We start from the raw sequence: 21,145 nt of genomic DNA, 5'->3' as shown, positions 1-21,145 counted from the left end.
TTGTTGTTTAAAAAAAAATAGAGTTGTGAGAAAGTCAAACTTTGGCGTAAAGAGCGAGGCGTCTTTAAGCTAAAAGCCCCATTCATATACGGAATAATTTCTGTTCGTTTTAAGTTTTAACGTCGTTCCTTACTTTCAGTTAAAAAAACTTGTTTTTTTTTTATTTAATTTCCATCAAAAACCATCCTTTTTGGCTCGAGTCAAGAATTATACGCAGCTTTCCAAAATGTAAGAGCTTATTCATCAATCTGGCCTGAGGTCCACTCTTTCCGTAAAATCTTTAGAGATTAGACCCTCACCACTTTCTAGTAATAAGCTGAAATCGACGGAGTAGAAAAAATGGATTCTGTGGTTTTTTACGTTAAAACATAACCATGGCAACTATCGAATGATGAAAAGTAGAATAGTTTTATTATTAGTGATGTTAAGATTTCAGGACTCAGGAAGGGGTTTAGCTCTATTGCAACTTCCGTCTTCCGTGTGCCTATTTTTCTTTTAGAATCCGGATTATACCTCGAGCGCTTGGTATTTTACTGTGTACTGAAACTACTGAGCGAAGGTCGATATAAACCTGTATTTGAGGCTCTTTCATTCGTTTTTTCTTGTTTTTAAGTTTTACTTCGGGAAGTTCAAGTGCACTACAATAGTTGAAATTAGAACAAGTTTTACAGCTTCCATATTTGATTCGGTCTTGTCCTTCAACTCACATTTTTATTCTTTATTTTATTGCGTGTTGAATCAAAGGGACCTAGAAAACAATTATAGACTTAAATATGCTAGTTAAATCAGGTCTTTTATTTAAAACTATGTCCTCTGAGTGCTAACATTCCCAAATTTTTAAAACATATTTGTTTTATGTATAGTTTTTGCTACACGTATGAACTACGGTTCATTCACCAGTTTAAAAATGAAGGTCCTGTAAGGCAATAAATGTCATTATTATGGAGTAAAAAAAAATACTCTACTTGGCTAAAAAAATTTGATTTCTTCTTGTTTTCTTTTATTAATTTTTTGCTTTTAATAATTGTATTATTTTCGGTATGGCGAATTCAACTGAATCAAGGCTTAGACCTCAAATGTTTATTGCCTCCACACTTTTTAGACTGAGAGATGCTGTAGACAAAGTTTCAAGAGAAGAACAGTGCGGTTTTAGAAAAGGTTTTAGAGGATGTGTCGACCAAATTTTCACTCTTAGGTAATAATCCAATAGTGCCTGAGTTATCAAACAGCTTTGGTCCTCAGTTTTATAGACTATGAGCAAGTGTTCGATTCTGTTGATAGAAGAGCTTTAGCAAAGGTCTTATCCTTGTATGGTATACCAAACAGACACATTAAAGTGATTAGTGCTATGTACGAGAATAAGACAGCTGCGGTTAAGGTAGGAAATGAAGTTAGCAGCTGGTTTCGTATTAAATCAGAAGTTATGCAGGTTTGTGTTCTGTCCCCCCTTTATATGGATTGTTTTGATGGATTTTGTCTTAAGAAGCACGGGAAAGGCAGTGGGAGACCACGGAATCAAATGGGGAGGAAAAACTCTCCTGGACTTAGATTATGCTGATGATTTGGGCATCCTAGATAAAAGTGTGAGCAAAATGAATGAACTTTTAGAGGTTTTGCAAGTTCAGGGTACTATAATAGGTTTGAAAATAAATGTTAAGAAGACTAAGTCACTAAGGCTAGGATTAAGTGAAGATAAGAAGGTGACGTAGGGTAACGAAAAGATTGATTAGGTGGACAGCTTTACTTACCTTGGATGCGTTATTAGTAAAGACGGTAGGAGCAGTGAAGATGTTAAAAGTAGAATAGCCAAGCCTCATGCTGTTTTTTCGCACTTAAAAAAAGCTCGGATAAATAGGAAGATAAGTCTGTAAACCAAGATTAGAATATTCGAAGCTACAGTGATGACAGTGGTCAAATATGGCTCTGAAGCTTGGGCGCTCCAAAAAGCGGTTGAAGATTTGCTAGATGTTTTTCAGAGAAATTACCTATGGATTGTTCTGGGTACCCGGCTGACTGACTGTATTTCAAACAGTAGGCTCTACGAAATGTTGCTTCAATCCCGCTTTTTAGGGCTGTAATGAGAGAAAGGTTGAGATGGCTAGGGCCCGTTCTGCGGATGGATGATGGCTCTGAAGCATATGCGCTCTGAAAAGCGGACGAAGATTTGCTAGATGTTTTCCAGAGAAATTGCTTACGGATTGTTCTGGGTACCCGGCTGACTGACCGTATTTCAACCATTAGGATGTATTAAAAATGTGGTTCAATACCGCTTTCTAGGGCTATAATGAAAGAAAGGTTGTGGTGGCTAAAGGTTGCGCGGATGAAGGATGACAGATTGCCGAAGATTGTCCTTTTTGGCCAACCATCTAGGGCTAAACGGAAAGCAGGTCGTCCTAGTCTGGGGTGGGAGGATGTCATAAGGAAAGAGTTAAAGGAAATGGGAACTTCCTGGGAGGGTGTAAAGAGTGAGCCTTTGAATACCTTGCAGCAGGTAGGACTGAATCCCAAGCCTTTAATCAAGAGCCATGGCCTCATACACTGCGTTATCATAGGGTTTCTCATGAGCTGAGTATTTTAATATCTAAAACCAGAAAAAATAATTTCGAAAACCTATTTTCAGGAGTTTTTAACTAGATACGCACTTATCGCCCGTACCTCTCTCCTTTGTTAAAACTGATTTTCAAGAAAAATGATAGTCTGTGAGGATTAAAAATTCACAAATCTTTTGAAAATTTTGCAGTGCCCGAAATTCAGTTTAAAAAATTCGGCCACAAAAAAGCACATTCTTGGTTTTATTCACAGATAACGTCTCTTTGGTAAACTGACTAATTTGTAAAGGCTAAGTTACTCGGTATTTCTTTAATTTTGACTGCATTTTGTTTGACATTTTCGAACTGTGATTTTTTTTTCTCTTCTGAGTTACTATACTGGTGTTGTTTTTTTTTTTCAGTTTAGATTTAAATGAGTGTGTACTTATTTTTCCTTCTTTTCTTTTTTACAGGGAATTAATTTGCCAATATGACGAAATTCTTTTTGCGGAATATGGAAAATATCAAGTAATTTTAAGTAACGGATCTAATTGTCAAATTCAAACCGAAGGAGACTATTGGCCATCTAGTTCTTATTTACGTAAGTTTGACTGCCTTTTTTGAACGTAAGATAAGATAGTATTCATTTCAGTAGCTCTAATACAAGCTTTAGTAGAGCCGAATTCACTTCTTGTGTCAAGCAAACAAAAGAAAAAAACGGGTACAACAAAGAACAACAAACAGAACTTAAAAACTAATCAAAAACGAATGCGTCATACATAAGATAATTATTATGAAAATTTAAAGATTTCAGTAAATATAAATTACACAAAAAGAATGTCCAAAATCAGATAAATAAGCTTTACACAATGAACTGTAAAAAGGAGGGGAAGGAAAGAGGGAGAGGCAATTCACTTTTTGAAGATATCCATTATGTGTGTGTGTGTGGGTGGGGGGGGGGGGGTTCTTCTATGTGGAAGTTATTATTGGAGTAAAATGATGATCTTTGTTGAAGGAGAATGAGGGAGGCGAGGTATAAAAGGGTACCATTGACGGAGCACTACTGACCATGTGTAAGGAATTTTTTTTCTCATTTCCTGAAGGGTTACCGGATTGGCTCTGTGAAGAAGGTAGATATAAGGGACTTGACCCTCATTCAAGATAATTCTGAACTATCAGCTGTTAGATTATGTCTGTCGGATAATTCCTGTGAGACGTCAAACAGGACAGGCGTACTCAACAGGATTTGAGCGGGAAAATTTTCAAGTTGTATAATTTAGAACATCTAAATTTTTTAGGGAGTTTAAGGAGGAAGAATATAGGATTTTGGCGTGATATAACTTCTAGGACATTCATTGGGCTACTAATCAAGTCTCTGTAACACATCTCTAAGACAGTTAGACCATCAACAAGTTTCCATCTATGCGAAAAATCAACACTGTTTTTTTATCATTAAAAGGAATAAAATTGAGATTAAATGGGTTCATTGGGGCAAACTATTGTAAATTGGGATAGGATTGGAGCATACATTTAGGTATTGTGCTTTTAGAATGGAACAAGGTAATTATTCTAATTAAAAAGGGGCCAACTTGAAATTAATTTAAGAGGTTTGTTCACCAGTGTGTTGTGGTTAATTCAATCAGTAGCCTTTTGTAAGTCCATGGCAATAAGCTTGAGACTGGTATTAGTTTTTTCAAGTTTTTTACATATTGCGCCCATAAGATGACAGCGGAAGATGGGGCAGAACGCAAGTTTTCAGGTTGTTTTCAGTTTCCAGTTTTCAGATTGTAAGGTCAACATTTGCGATTATTTTTACCTTCAACCACTGGGCTAAAAAGACCAACCATTCAGCTAAATATCTTCATATTATCATTCTTTTCGCAACATAAAAATGAAAATATGTAAAAGAGACTTGACCTTTCTACGTTTTTATGTCTTGTTTTAGTTTACTTATTTCGCAGATACGTAAATCCCTTTGACGCCAAGCAGTGATATGGCTAATTTTTTAGATAAGATTTATTTGCAAATAGTTAGCACTAACTAACTAGCCTAATTTCTGCATTTTCTCACTAAAAATGTAGTACATATAATTTATTACATATAATGTAGTCAATTATATGTATATCTAATGTAGTACATTATATAATGTAGTACATATGAAATCAGGCAAAAGCATTATAAGTTGTTTATTTATGGGATATTTATTGATCTGGTTTGATAGGATATTGATTTATAGGGTGTTTTCTTAACAGGATATTTATAGAGCATATGCTCTCTAGAGAGTATTGCACTATTCATTCTAAAAAAAAAAATAACAAAAAATATCAGAAAACTAAAGATATTAACAAATAAGATTGTAGCGTCCAATCTTTCTTCTTGGAGCATAACTATTGAGTCAAAAGAACTCAAAAGTGGTATAGGAACTGACATATTATAAAATACTACGCTAAAGAATTGTTAGTTCAATTTAAAACTATCCGAATTTATAGAACACTCATTGGGAATTGTCAAAATTAAAGAACTTTTTATATTTACAATATAAGCAAAAGAGTGATTATAATAATTTCCTTTGGCGCATTTGATCGGCACTGTATAACCTTTTCTACTACCAGTAAGGTTGCAGCTATTACTGCTGACATGATCGCTCACATTCTATGACTGTTGACTCTTATTGATAGAAACACATAGTAATTTTTTTTTTAAGTTTTCACTTTGATCAGATGTTGATTCTCAACCTCTGATATCTTTTATTTTGTTTAATTTTAGTAATGACTGTAATTGGTTTTTCCTAGTTTTAGCATCTTTACTCTCGTATTTTTTGCAAACAATGTAATGGAGGTCCTTGACGTTCTTTTTTGTTTTACTAGCTTCTTCGTATCCAAAATCAGAAATATTTTTTATTATGAGTAAGTCAATAGATATTTGGTTACTTAGAAACTGTATCTAACTATAGCAACTAATAAATAGTGTAAAACTCTTGCATTGCATTTGCTAATGCCCTAACTCTGAGAAAGACTTCGAATTTTTATTTTTAAAAATTAAGTTCTGGACTTCTTCAGATACAAGTTCAAGTTTGTAAAAATATTTTAATGTTCGAATAAATTTTGAGTTTAAACCTTAGCCGACATAATTCGGATATTTTTTTGTAAATTACACCTTTTATAGCTTGGACTTCTACATTTGATAACTTTTTTACTCAAAGTCCATCTGTTTTAGCCAAACTAAGGCGCCTTATTAAATTAACTTTTTTTAAACCAATTTTTCTGATCGAAGTAAAGAGCGAGGTTGAAACCTAAAACGAACAAAAATTATTGCTTCGCAGTTCATGCAACACTTATCTGTAAAATTAGTTAAAATCAATTGACTCCTAATGTTTCCCTATATTTGCAGATTTTAAAAAAAACTTGCGCTTTATTAAAATTTGAGCTTGCTTTTTAGAAAATTCTTAGAAAATTAAAACAGTATACTAAAGTTTGTTGGTTTCATGGCCGGTGAAAGTTTATTGAAAGCCATATAAATTAGTCGTTTATTTTCTAAAGGATATATGAGGACTTTTCTGCGCCCAATCCTGCTTCGTTGTGTCGATTTTGTGTTTTTAGCGTTTTGTATTATTAAAATAGGACATTGAATATAGGTTTTACTTCATATATATCTTAAAATTTCCCGCAAAAGAGTGTACAATTTCGTCATATAAAGAGTTCAAGGGGTATGTGATTATCGGTATCTTTAAGGGTTGGAGATAAAAAAAAAAAAGTTATTGTCGGTATCTTTAAGGAGTTTCAGATAAGAAATTCAATTATTTATGAAATATTGCTCCATATGAAATATATAAAAAAATATTTTATAAAAGTGAAAGACATTAAAATATTCCTTGATGAAAATTTAATATAACAGAAATTCTTGCTATTCTTGCTGCAATTTTTCTGCCGCAGTGCTGCAAATATTTTTAATTTTCTTATAAGAAAGTATGTTTTCACTGTTTTGCAGAAGAATACAATGTTAAAAATAGAAGATTCTCCTAATTCGGGGGTACTGCCTTCTTCCTGCCCCCAAATGATGGGCCTGTGTGACATAGGGTCCATTCCTGTACTCATTGAAAGGGTGGTGGGTGTAAAACCTTAATTTGTAAAACTTTGCTATGTTATTCATTTTCACGCTCCTATGATGTCTTGGGGCCCCGCTGGCATTGGAAAAAAGAATCGAATTAGGGGTTCAAGCTGTTTTTTGAAATTCCCAAAAATGTAATTTCGTAATTTACTTTTACTCTTCAGATAAATTTAAATAGTATTTATTATTATTCCTTAATAAGCTTTGAATTTGAATAAATATATTTTTTTCAGTGGGTAGTTTGCCCTGCATATAAATGTAATCATTAGCCTTCAAATGACCAGACATCTTTCGATCATGTTTTGGTAGATCGCTAGTGCTGCAAAAAAATAGACGCATCAGCGTTTCCAGCTCTTTTTCAGGAATTTTCAAAAAAAAAATTCATAATTAACTTTTACTGATCATATAATTGGTAGAAAGGAATGGAAAAAAAGAAGACAATACAAAAGTGATTTTCCTTGTTACTCAAGGTGGGGGACTCTAATTCTCCTGAATAGGGTTTTCGACCCGGGTGATTCCAATGGTGCACTTTTCGTTTCAATTTGCTGCCATTTTCGAGAGGATTTGAGCTTTTTTTAAAATCCCTTTAAAATTGTTTCCGCAGTAAACTTTTACTATTAATATTAACTAAATTAATAGCTACGGTTCCTGAATTAGCGTCAAATGGGAATTTTTTCTCACTAGATCCTTTATAAAAAAAAAATGCGTTTGATAACTATCGGTTACTCTGGGCCTATGCTCGCTCTTTGCTAGGTTGTACCTATTGCCGCTGCCATAATACAACTCCACAGCATACAAATATTAAGTACAATCTTTGTGCTTTTCATAAGAAACTAAAAAATTTACCTTTGCTTATATATTCAATCTCTTCGTTTGTCCCTTATCGTTTGTTATCTATGTTTGCCAAAATTTATTATAAATAAAAACATTTTTGCCTTATAGCTATACTATACAGCAGCATTTTTTACTTGTGCCTAGCTGTTGCCTCTTATTTGACCATTTATGGGACACGAAAATTCCAAGAATGGAAGGCAAATCAGAAAAGAAATGAGAACGATGCTTGCCCTGATGCTGACTCATCATGTCAGAACCCTCAAAAGACGAAAAGGCTTGCATCGCTGGATACTTTTCGTGGGTAATAGACTCTTGTTCCAAGTTTATTTGTGTGTTTCTAAACTACATCCGAGACGGTTGTAAATTTTTAAGTACAACCGCGGTGTTTAAAACCGTTAGTACTTACCGGCTGTGGTAGATACTTTGTTTGTAAGTACAGTGGATCTTCTATAGTTGCAATGGAGCCTTAACAGTACAATTTTCGGCTTATTTGGTTCAGAAGTCATTATTAAGATTGAAATTTCCTACCGGTGAGCTCAATATATCATATTGTAAAATAACATTTAACCAATTGTTTTTTTGTTTTTTTTTTGTTTTTTTTTAGAATAGTCATAACAAAAGTCACGGAATTACGAAGATGTTGAGCGTATACAAGCTATTTTTTACTGCTTTAAAAAATAGAAGCGTAAAGATTGGTAATATTCGATTCAATGGGGCCTTCAATAGTCGGAATGGGATCACGTAGATTGACTTGTATTTAAAAAAGTTCTCAAATGTGAAGCTTCTCAGAAGTTTTCAAAGAATAAATATTTTTCTTCTTTGATTTACTTTCCTTTGTTTACTAGGAGCTGAGCTATACTGAAACCTACTTAACATCTGACTTGACAAGTAAACCTTTGTAAATGGCTTGATTACGCAAATGTATCGCATTATATCTACAATCAGGAGTGGAATAGTTAAGGGGTGCTTGACAAAATATCTCCCTCGGGGGCTCAGGGGTCAGGCTTAATTGTTATTTTTTTTTAATATAGTATTCTATGCCTTTTCCTTAAAAGCTTTTTTCTGTATATAGCCTACTCTGCTCATTGCACATCCCTCATTACCTGTGCTCACTTTTGCCACAGTTAATAATTACTGCATACTCGTTTGTGAAAAATTACAAGCAATACTCTAAGACAGGGCTAGCTTGTTTACAATTTGGGAAAATAAGCGAATGAACATACTCCAGTCAATAAATAGATTATCATTGTGCATGTCGGGTTAAGTGTATCAGTTGTCGTGAATGAATGCCAACGAGAGAACCAAGAATTAATAAGAAAGTTTGGGGAAGATCCGCCTGAACGACAACATCCGGGGAGCAAAGCCTAAATGGAAGCACGTTGCCCTTCTTTGTTTGTTCCTATTTTTTGAAGCCAATAGTTATTGGGCACAGACTTCGCAAGGTTTTGCGTCCAGATCGGTCATAAGGATTTTGGAGAATTTCACCTATAGCCCGTCATAGTAGGAGGGTTTTAATATCAGCCAAAGGAAGCTGCCTATTTCAAACATGATTGAAATAGGCTTGATCCCTTCATCAGGAAATTTTTCTGACCTCTCACTGTAATGGTCGGATCTCATAAGACCGAGCTGGTGTTTTCTCTGGAAATTTAAAGGTTTAAAGGTTTTGGTGTTTTCTCTGGAAATTTAAAGTAATTAAAGGTTTAGATTTGTATTTTAGAAGTTAAAGTTTTTTTGTCGTAACCTAGGCCAGATAGGGGGCACAGAAAAAATAGCCAAGGGTGTCTGCTTTTTATTTTTCCGGGGGGGGGGGGGCTGGGAGTCATTTTAATTGTCCCCGAAGGTAAATGATAAGCCAGCCTCATGCTTAAAGTCAATATTCTTGGATTCTGTTGAACCATTCCGAGATTTTGTAGAGGGGTAAAGGGGTACTTGGGGTCCTCCTGTTAGATTCTGTGCGTACTTGTTTTCAAATTGTATAATTATATAGATCAGGGGGTTTACCGTTCAATTAAAGCAATGCGATCTACTGTTAGCTTTCGGTTCTATTTTCAAAACACCTACATCCATGAGCTCTGTATTTTTGTAGTTTACATTTGTTAGCTCAAAATCTAATTGCTGTTGCTGTTATAGAAGCTTTTAGTCCCAAACCATGTATTTGTTTAAAGAGGCCTAAGCAGCTAAATTTACAGTTGATAAATATTTTTTTTTCTTATTCAAGCAAAGCATAACATAGTTGTTCATCTGTACAATTTTTGTAGGGCTTGACAAATGAAGTGTATTCTAAAGAGCAATCCCCTTTATATCATCAATAGATATGTCTCATATTTTTGTCAAAATATTTTTTGTCAAATCATAATTTATTAATCATATTTTTGTCAAAATATGATTAATATATAATTAATGGCTTTTTTAATAAATTTGCCATATCCATCAAAATTCTCTAGATTTTTTTTATCCATGTTAATATTAGTGACCTTGTGATTTGAGTGGATTGATTCTCTGCTTGGTAATTTAGAGCATGGGGTTTAGTTCTCGCTGTCGTACGGTGGGGCAACAGGCCCTGCTACCTGTCCCTGTAATAAAGACCCAGCAACTTAAACGTTGCTTTGAAATCCTATGCACCACCAATGGCTCTGGAGGATCTTGTGAATTGTAAAATTTGAAAAAGATATCTGAAAAAAGCGTGATTGTTTTTTCAAAAAAAAAGGTCTTGTCCCTTAATGCACCTTTTCAAGAGTTCCAATTTGTTGTTGGTATTGACGGTGGCCCTCGAGCACAAGCGGAAAGTAATGATTGTTTTTGAAGATGTAATATAAAAAGGTAGACAGTTATACTGCAGAGACTTGTACATTTGAAAAAAAAGTTTACCTTGTTGTTGTGTTAAGTTATATGTTCTATAATATATGCATATAAATAAATATAAATATATATATATATATGCAAATATATATATATATATATATATATATATATATATATATATATATATATATATATATATATATATATATATATATATCAAAACGGACAAAATATGTAGTAAATAAAAAACGGAATATGTCTGTGTTAGCCAAAACTTTTAAAAAAGAAATTTTGGTATCAATAATTATATTCAGAGAATTTTCTATAAGCCTTGATTCCAAATATGCAGAATTTATTAGATTTAAAATAAATCATAGGCAGCGGAATCGCGCTGCCTAAGTAAAGAATGATGTTGGCACAATTTATTATTTTATTTTTGGGGTTTTTTTTCATACCAGGGCACTTCGTATCGAAGGAGTTGTCGTAGAAACTTCTAAAATGGCTCATTCGAATGGAAATTGGAGTGGCTAGTGCCCTTTTTAATATTCGAAAGTGATTGGAGGGCAACAAGCCCCCCCCCCACGCCCATCATTCCCCCAAACACATCCAATCAAAATTTGGAGGTAGCCAAATTATTCAACGTAGTTTCAAGTTCTGTAAATTAGGTCTTTGAGGATGACAACGACCCCCCCCCCCCCACAGCCCTCAGGGCAAGGTTTGTAAGTTATGCCCTGGGGGCATATAAGTTTTTTTATAGAATGCGTTGTCGTAGAAACTTCAAAAAGGGCTCATTTGATTGGAAATTGAAATGGCTAGTGCCCTTTTTAATAGTCAAAAGTGATTGGAAGGCAACTAACACCCCTACCACGCCCACAATTTCCCCAAACACATCCAATAAAATTTTTAGATAGTCAATTTGTCCCACGCAGTTCAAAATTCTGGAAATTATACATTTGAGCAGGACACTCCGTCCACAGTCTTCAGAGCAAGGGTTATAAGTTATGCCCTGGGATCATATACGGTTTTTATTGAAATCTTTGTCTTAGAAACTTGAAAAAGGGCTCATTCTATTTGAAATTCAAAGGGCTAGTGCCCTTTTTAATAGTCGAAAATGATTTCAGGGCAACTAACCCCCCTCTCACGCCCACTTTTTCCCCAAACACATCCAATCAAAATTTTTTAGATAGCCATTTTATTCAACGTAGTTGAAAGCTCCGGAAATTAGGTCTTTTAGGATGATAACCCCCTCAGAGCCCTCATTGCAAGGGTTGTGTGCAAAGGTCTTCAAGGATGGCAACCTCCCTCCCCCCCCCCCGCCACAGCCCACAGGGCAAGGGCTGTCAGTTATGCCCTGGGGGCATATAAGGTTTTTATGAAAGCGTTGTCGTAGAAACTTCAAAAGGGCTCATTCAATTAGAAATTGAAAGGGCTTGTGCTTTTTTAATAGTTGAAAGTGATTGGAGAGTGACTAACGCCCCTCTCACGCCCACCATTTTCCTAAACACATCCAATCAAAATTTTGAGATAACCATTTTGTTCTACGTAGTTGAAAGCTCTGGAAATTAGGTCTTTTAGGATGGTAACCCCCTCAGAGCCCTCAGTGCAAGGGTTGTAAGTTATGCCCTGGGGGCATATAAGGTTTATATAGAAAGTTGTTGTAGAAATTTCAAAAAGGGCTCATTTGATTGGAAATTAAAATTGCCCTTTTTAATATTCGAAAGTGAGTGGAGAGTAATTAACCCCCCTCTCACGTCCACCATTTCCCCAAAACTTTCAATCAAAGTTTAGAGATAGCCATTTTGTTCAACGTAGTTGAAAGTTCTTGAAATTATGTATTTAAGGATGACAAACCCCCCAGAGCCCCAAGGGCAAAGGTTGTAAGTTAGCCCTGGGGACATAAAAGGTTTTTATAGATAGAGTTGTCGTAAAACTTCAAAAAGGGTTCATTCAATTGGAAATTGAGATGGCTAGTGCCCTTTTTAATAATCCAAAGTGATTGGAGGGTAACTAACCCCCTTCTCACGCCCACCGTTTCTCCAAACACATCCAGTCAAAATTTTCAGATAGCCATTTTGTTCAACGTAGTAGAACTTTCTGGAATTAGGTCTTTGAGAATGACAACCCCCCCCCCAGCCCTCAGGGCAAGGGTTTTAAGTTATGCCCTGGGGGCATATAAGGTTTTTATTGAAAGTGTTGTCGTAGAAACTTCAAAAAGGGCTCATTTGATTGGAAATTGATTGGAAAAAAATACAAATGAATGTGCATTGTCAGTTTAATATACATATACTGATATTTAGTAATCAAAATGTTTATATTATTTGATTTATTAAAGTTATAAAAGTAAAAACATTTATATTTTTTTCAGTAAAGTGCAAATTTTGTTTTGGCTTGAAAAGGCATAGGGGTTTTGAGCCCAACTTATGTTAATTTCTGCTCGTTTTTAGTTTGACTCGGTTATTTATTGTAATTTCTGTTCGTTTTGGGTTTCATTTATTTATCGATGCTGATTTGTGGTAGTTTCACGCTTGGTAGATTATTTGATTTTATTTTTGCTCATTTTTGTTTAATGGAGTTCTTTACTTTTCTTTGAAAAACTTATTTTGTGGAAAAAGTTCTTTTACTTAATCATAAGAAGGTGCGAGGCGGAGAAAACTTCGGTAATTTAGGAGAAAGAGTTAAACACCCCTAAGAAGGATGTGGTCCTGGTTGAAATTGCAGGATTGTATTCATGGTCTCTTAGAGCCTTATTACGGAGGTTTCAAGGTCTTATGTGCAAACACACGAAATGTTGCATTTTTTTCGAGATATTTGAGAACGGATACATATTTAATTGCTATGTACGAGAATAACACTGCCGCGGTTAATGTAGGAAATAGGTTAGCAGCTGGTTTTGTATTAAATCAGGAGTTAAGCAGGATTGTGTTCTATCCCCCTTTATATGGATTATTTAGATGGACTTTGTCTTAAGGAGCACAGGAAAGGCAATGGGAGACCACGGAATCAAATGGGGAGAAAAAAGTCTTCTGGACTAAGATTATGCTGATAATTTAAGCATCCTAGATGAAAGTTTGAGCAAAATGAATGAACTTTTAGAGGTTTTGCGAGTTCAGGGTGCTAGAATAGAGTTCTTTACTTTTCTTTGAAAAACATATTTTGTGGAAAAAGTTGTTTTTAATTAATCATAAGAAGGTGCGAGGCGGAGAAAGCTTTGGTAATATAGGAGAAAGAGGTAAACACCCCTAAGAAGGATGTGATCTGGTTGAAATCGCAGAATTATATTCACGGTCTCTTAGAGCCCTGCTACGGAGGTTTCAAGGTCTTATGTGCAAACACACGAAATTTTGCTTTTTTTTTTCGAGATTTTTGAAAACGGATACATATTTATTTGCCATGTACGAGAATAACACTGCTGCGGTTAAGGTAGGAAATGAGGTTAGCAGCTGGTTTTGTATTAAATCAGGAGTTAAGCAGAATTGTGTTCTATCCCCCTTTATATGGATTATTTTGATGGACTTTGTTTTAAGGAGCACAAGAAAGGCAATGGGAGACCACGGGATCAAATGGGGAGGAAAAAGTCTTATGGACTTAGATTATGCTGATGATTTAAGCATCCTAGATGAAATTGTGAGCAAAATGAATGAACTTTTAGAGGTTTTGCGAGTTCAGGGTGCTAGAATAGGTTTGAAAATTAATATTAAGAAGACTAAATCACTAAGGCTAGGAATAAGTGAAGATGAAAAGGTGACGTTGTGTAACGAAAAGTATGATCAGGTGGGCAGTTTAACTTACCTTGGTAGTATTATTAGTAAAGATAGTGGGAGCAGTGAAGGTGTTAAAAGTAGAATAGCCAAGGCTCAGGGTGTTTTTTCACAGTTAAAAAAAGTTTTAAAGAATAGAAAGATAAGTTTGTAAACCAAGAGTAGAATATTAGAAGCTACAGTGATGACATTGGTCAAATATGGCTCTGAAGCATGGGCGCTCTAAAAAGCGGACGAAGATTTGCTAGATGTTTTCCAAAGAAATTGCTTACGGATTGTTCTGGGTACCCGGCTGACTGACCGTATTTCAACCAATAGGCTATACGAAAAATGTGGTTCAATACCGCGTTCTAGGGCTATAATGAAAGAAAGGTTGTGGCGGCTAAAGGTTGTGCGGATGAAGGATGATAGAATGCCGAAGATTGTCCTTTTCGGCCAACCGTCTAGGGCTAAACGGAAAGCAGATGGTCCTCGTCTGAGGTGGGAGGACGTCATAAAGAAAGATTTGAAGGAAATGAGAACTTCGTGGGAGGGTGTAAAAAGGGAGGCTCTGAATAGATTTGGATGGAGGAGGAGCGTGCGTAGCTGTGTTGGCCTCAGGCGGCTCGGTGCTGTGGTGAGTTGTTACTACTAGTAGTAGTAGATACATATTTATTATGTCGTTTGTATCTTTGTTGCTTCTTTTCCTGGGGTGATCATTTCAGATTAGTGGTCATAGAATACCGGTAGAGGGCTTATCTGAACTAAAATTCCTATTGTCTTGTTTGAGCAACAAAAGAAATGAAGAATGTGCCGATTTCTGCTTGCCGCAAATCAAAATTTTCCCCGAACTAAGCCAGAATCCCATCGAGTGATAACTTTGAGATGACTAACACCCCCTTCTTAACCCTAAAGTCTGATTTTTTTCACAAATGCTTGAATAACGAACAAAACTTTGTTGTTTTTTCTCACAAAGCCTCGTGAATGAAAGGGTTTATGTATTTACAGTTGCTTTAAACAATAAGAATCCTAGTTTTGTGCTTTGAAAGGCAATCAGTGAAAAAGAAGCTTATATTTTACTTACTTTACTTGTGACGGGAACTAGACGCTGTTCCGGCTCTCCCGGCATCCATCATTTCTCCAAAAGAAGTTTTTCATGAGGCACAGCTATTTGTAACGGCTTCGGCGTGGTACAGCCAATCACTGTCCCAGCGCAGACCGAAGAGGCGGAAGCCAACAAGCGGCTCTACGTCGTTTTTCATCACTGACCACTGATCTTTCTTCTCTCCTCCAGATCGACGTTTCCAATTTCTAAGGGGCTGTGCTTTGATAGCGGGCTTCGAGATGCATCGGTAGTCTTCACGGCGTAGACAATGACCCAGCCACACGAGCCGTCGTATCTTTACAAATTCTTAGACTGGGTACTGTTGCTTACTCCGCTCACGGATCTCCTTTGTTGGATACCCGTTCATGGTGCTTCAGACGAAGAATACGACGAAGACAGTCGTGGTCAAAGACATCGAGCTTACTACTATTTTGAGCTTTGACAACCCATCTCGCACCCAAATAGGAGAATACTTATGCTTTGGCACTCCCATAGTGATTTATTGAGCTGAGAAAAGCTGACAGACGCTAGGCGAATACACCTTTGAATTTCTTGATCAGATCCTCCTTTGAACCCACAAGGGATTCTTGGTAGACAAATTCTTTAACTTGCTCAATGTTATTGCCGTCTAGGGATATAGAAGGGGGACTCTGGGAATTGGCACACATCGCTTTGGTCTTTGTTGGGTTAATTCTTAACCCGACCATTGCAGAATAGTATGCAACTTTTACTTAATAATATGATACTTTTTAGACTGAGAGATGCCGTAGACAAAGTTTTTAAGAGAATAACAGTGCAGTTTTAGAAAAGGTAGAGCATGTGTCGACCAAATGTTCATTCTTAGGTTAATAATTGAGAAGTACCTGAGTTGTCAAACACCTTTGGTCCTCAGTTTTATAGATTATGAGCAAGCGTTCGATTCTATTGATAGAAGAGCTTTAGCAAAGGTCTTAGCCTTGTCTGGTATACCAGACAAATGCATTAAAGTGATTAGTGCTATGTACGAGAATAACACTGTTGTGGTTAAGGTAGTAAATGAGGTTAGCAGCTGGTTTTTGTATTAAATCAGGAGTTAAGCTGGGTTGTGTTTTATCCCCCTTTATGTGGATTATTTTGATGGACTTTGTCTTAAGGAGCACAGGAAAGGCAATGGGAGACCACGAAATCAAAGGGGGAGGAAAAAGTCTCCTGGACTTAGGTTATGCTGATGATTTAATCATCCTAGATAAAAGTGTGGGCAAAATGAATAAACTCTAAGATCTTTTGCGTGTTCCAGGTGCTAGAATCGGTTTGAAAGTTAATGTTAAGAAGACTGAATCACTAACGCTAGGAATAAGTGAAGATGAAAAGGTGACGTTGTGTAATGAAAAGATTGATCAGGGCAGCTTCACTTACCTTGGTAGTTTTATTAGTAAAGATGGTGGGAACGGTGAAGATGTCAAATGTAGAATAGCCAAGGCTCAGGGTGTTTTTTCACAGTCGAAAAAGTTTGGAAAAATAGGAAGATACGTCTGCAAAACAAAATTAGAATATTAAAAGCTACAGTGGTCAAATATGGCTCTGAAGCATAGGCACTCCGAAAAGCGGACGAAGATTTGCTGGATGTTTTCCTGAGAAATTGCTTAAGGATTGTCTTGGGCACCCGGCTGACTGACCGTATTTCAACCAATAGGCTGAACGAAAAATGTGGTTCAATACCGCTCTCTAGGGCTATAATGAATGAAAGGTTGAGGTGGCTAGGACACGTTGTGCGGATGAAGTATGTGACTTGGTGCTGCGGTGAGTTGTTACTAGTAGTAGTAGTATGCAACTTTGTCCATCATCATTTGGGCTTTCAATGGATCATCCCTAGCGAGGGCTATATCATCAGCTTAGTCTAAGTCAGTGACCTGAGAAGCTTTATGACAAACAACTTTTTCGGAATATCAGTGAGAGTGATTCCACGGTAGTTCTTACATTCTGACTAGTCACCCTTTTTGAAGGGAGGAAATTAGGTTCAGTTCAGTTCATTTTATTTAAGATCAAAATACATTTAACTAATATTCCAATATCCGCCCCAAGAAAGATACAAGAAAGCACTTGTGACTGGGCGGGTACATACAACTCATCTGCTAACTAATAATTAACTATAAACAAAGGAACAACAAATAATAAAAGAAGAAAAGAAAAAAGGAAAAGAAAAAAAATTTTAATAAAAAAAACTATGAACCTTGACATAACAAATATTTTTTCAATTTATTTTTAAATAAACCCAGGTGCTCAGCCACCCGAATGCTCTCAGGAACAGAGTTCCACACATTAGGTCCTGAAAATCTATCACGGAAGCCGGCCCTGTTGCCACTTCTATTTGGAACAATGAAGTCACTAGCATGACGAGTTTCATAATGGTGTAAAGACCTATTGTCACTAAAATAATCCCAAAAAACCTCTGGACTAACATTATTCCCGCACTGATAGGCAAAATGCCTATTTGGTAGTCCCGTAGCTGTCCTACATTTAGCACTTGCAACTTATTGAAATAAGCTGAAGTGTTACGTATACCTTCAACATACCCACCAATAAGATGCATCACTTTATTTTGAGAGTCTGAACACGTTTAAAATTCACATAAAAATTACTTGCCCATAACATATAGCCTTACGAAGCATATGGATGAATCAAAGCATGGTATAAAAGCAATAAAACTCTAGGGTAAAAAAATTTTTAAACGACGAATCACTCTAATGCCAGGTGCAACCTTTGTTGCGACAACGTCACTGTGGCGTTTCCTCGAAAAATTACAATCAATATAAAAACCTAAGTACCGAATTTCCTGAACTTGAACTACAGGCTTATTATTAAACAGAATTCTACCATCAATATCACAGTAACATTTACTGATAACAAACTCAAACTAGTAAAAACATAAAAATTTCTCAGAACACAATTCACTTTCGACACAAGACTATCCAAACAACGACTAGAAAACGTAACAGCAGTGTTATCAACGAATGACGTTAAGCAATAATCTGGAAGATAAAACCTCACACTATCCACATAAACCAGATACAGATGTGGACCAAGGACCGATCTCTGTGGCACACCACACGACACTTGATAAGGGGAAAAAACATTATCAATCATCACTTGAATATACCTCCCACACAAATAACTTTCAAACCATTTCAAATTCCCTCCTTTAATACCTAAGCGTTCCAATGTTTGCAATAAAATTCTAAAATCTACCGTGACAAATGCTTTCCTAAAACCAAAAAATATTTTAAGAGAGATTTCACCATTTTCCAAACAATTGTTTACAAAATCAGCAAGATGAATGGCAGCATGACTAGTGGAATGCGCTTTTCGAAACCTGAATTGGGTGTCACTGAATAGGCTGTGTTTCATAAGATGGCCATATAGACGGCGATGAATCACTTTCCAAAATTTTTGACAATAAAGGCAGTATCGATATTGGTCTCCAGTTTCTAGCATCTGACCTGGCACCCCCTTTTTAAAGCGAGATAACTTTTGCTTGCTTCAACGCTTCTTGAAAGGTCCCTGTTTCTATAGATAAGTTGATAAAATGGAGAATACATGGTAGTATATACATTAACACAGCTTTAAAAGTTCTCAGATTCACACCATCCATCCCAGCAGAATTCGATTTTATATGTTTCACTATTTTAATCATTTCATCACTTGTGCAATTTTCAAACTGGAACAGGATATTGTTGAGTTCCAGTGGAACTCAACAGTATCTCCACGATAGTCCACGAATTCCTCGCTAAGAAAATTTTCCCTGTCACACCTTACACTCTCTTGAACAGACGAGCCAACCTGAGAATAAAACTGGCCAAAATAATTCGCGACTACATTTTTATCACTCACATAACTTCCACTTATATCAATGTAAGGCTACTGACCACTTTTGATTTCGCATAAACTCATTAATAACCTGCCATGTGGCTTTGGTTCTCCCTTACTATCAGAAAACTTTTCTTCAGAATACTTCTTTTTTTCTTGTCTTCTCATACTGTTTACCTTATTTCTCACTCGCTTGAATTCTGTAAAATCTGCGTCATCCTAACTATTAAGAGATTGATCATATAACAAGTTCCTTTTTTATCATGTCTATTATTGCCTCCGTAATCCACGGCCTGCGGGGATCATCCTTCTTTTGTTTGGTCAGGCGCAAGGGGCATGTTTTTTGATAAATCGGTTGGAAAATACACATGAACCGATTATACGCTAGAGAAGAATCACCAGAAATCCCCAAGACCGAGTCCCACTTGATACAGCTCAACTCCTCAGCAAAGCTATTCAAATTTTACTTTTTCAGCTCACTTGTCAGTATTTTCTTAGCCGGGATACGTCGTTTTCTAAGACACGTTACATGAACAATTCCCGGGAGATAATCCGAGCCTGGATATACTATCACATCTGAGTAGCTTTGGCTCAAATAGCTAGGTCCCACGTAAATGTTATCAATTAAGGTCGCAGAATGAGTAGAGATTCGGGTAGGTACACAAGTTAAAGGGTAAAGGTCACTTGAAACCATATAATTAAAAAAAATTCCAAATTTTCACCTGAAAGATCTAAAAGGTTATAATTAAAATCGCCCATACAAAAAAAAAACATTCTTATAGACGAAACCAACCTCATCAACTCATCAAAACCTGCTACAAACTCATCCAGGCGAGCATTGGGCAATTTATGTGGTTCTTCAATGAAAGAATGGCTTTTTTTTATTTCATCGATATCGGGGGGGGGGGTCGGTGTAAACTTCATAAGGTGCTCGAGGGACCACTGGAGGAGGACTCTTGATTATCTGCAGATGATTTGACAAATTCAAGAGTTCTTGAAAATGCTCCTTCCATCTTGATACTCTCGCAGACATAACGGTTCGGTATGATCTTCCTTCAGGCAAAAGATCTCAGAAATTTGTTGCTTCCTCTCAGTGGCTTATTTTAGCAATTAATAGAGCTTACGGGTATCATTTGCCTTAAATGCTGCTTCCGTGGAATCGTGGAATCATGGATTTCTGTCCAGTAGTTTTGCCTATCTATTCTGGAATATTTCTGAACTTCTGCTCTTTGCTTCTTACGCTCTGCTTTAAATCAGGACATTCGACATTTATCGGATAACTTAATACTTCTTTTGCTGATCCAGCATTTCCTTTTTGTATTTGACGTACTAAAGACCTCTTTTGCTGACTTCGGCATTGCTGCAGCAAACTGCTTCCACTTTCACTCTACAGAACTATAGTGAAGCTCTTCGACGTTTTCTTCATCATTCACGGTGGACAGGGCACTCAACCTGTTTGACAAGCGCAGGCGGGGCATAGCCTTGGTTCCAGAGTTATTTAAACCGTGACATCGTTTCGGGGGGGGGGGTATACTGCTTCTACGCTTGGTTGATAACCGAAGCTTAATTCTATTGATTATCAGGTTGTGATCAGAGCCAGACTTTGAGCCTGTTTTAGCACCAAGATATCAGCGAGAATCCAATACTGAACTCTGGAATCTAGACTTCACAAGTACATAGTCTATCTGGGCTTTGGTAACTCCGTCATTGGAGTAACACGTGATCAAGTGACTTTTCTTTTGCTGGAACATCGTATTGTAGATGACTAATGAGCCTTTCACCATTGTCACAAGGAGTTCCTAGGCCGAAAGGGCTCACTACAAATTGAGTTGAGCCATCCTTTGGTCCAACTCTGGCATTCCATTCTCCAGCAAGAACAAAAGAGTCCCTGGACGGAACTCATGCCAGAAGTCATTTCAGGTCTTCATAAAATGTAGACTTTGACTCATCCGTCGCATTTAAGGTCGGGGCGTTCGCAGAGATGACTGTTAGATTAGTCTTTCCCCCTCTAAACTTTGCTCCAGCAAGTCTTGCAGATACTGGATTCCACGCAATAAGGGCATGATTTGCAGCATCAGAAAGGAGAAAACCAACTCCATGCAGACCAGAGCTGCCATCTACTCCTGAATAATAAAGGTGGTATGGCTCATTTGATGGGCTAATAATATTCGATATGCCACATCATGAGA

At 36.5% G+C, this 21,145-nt stretch overlaps 1 protein-coding gene across 1 annotated transcript in view; it reads left to right on the top strand.

The window, feature by feature from the left end:
• The window catches only part of Hgsnat (Heparan-alpha-glucosaminide N-acetyltransferase), a 183,066-nt gene that overhangs the window by 137,221 nt on the left and 24,700 nt on the right, over positions 1-21,145 (top strand). Inside the window, exons 3-4 of the mRNA XM_089096670.1 lie at positions 3,002-3,129; positions 7,578-7,770. Of these exons, the coding sequence (XP_088952796.1) occupies positions 3,002-3,129; positions 7,578-7,770 (321 nt within the window). The remainder of the gene's footprint in view (positions 1-3,001; positions 3,130-7,577; positions 7,771-21,145) is intronic.

Source organism: Artemia sp. Qi Xiang Cuo, chromosome 11, assembly GCF_049724085.1.
Source record: "Artemia sp. Qi Xiang Cuo chromosome 11, ASM4972408v1, whole genome shotgun sequence".
NCBI lineage: Eukaryota > Metazoa > Arthropoda > Branchiopoda > Anostraca > Artemiidae > Artemia > Artemia sp. Qi Xiang Cuo.
The sequence above is the reverse complement of the archived record's forward strand: the minus strand, read 5'-3'. Positions and strand labels throughout refer to the sequence as shown.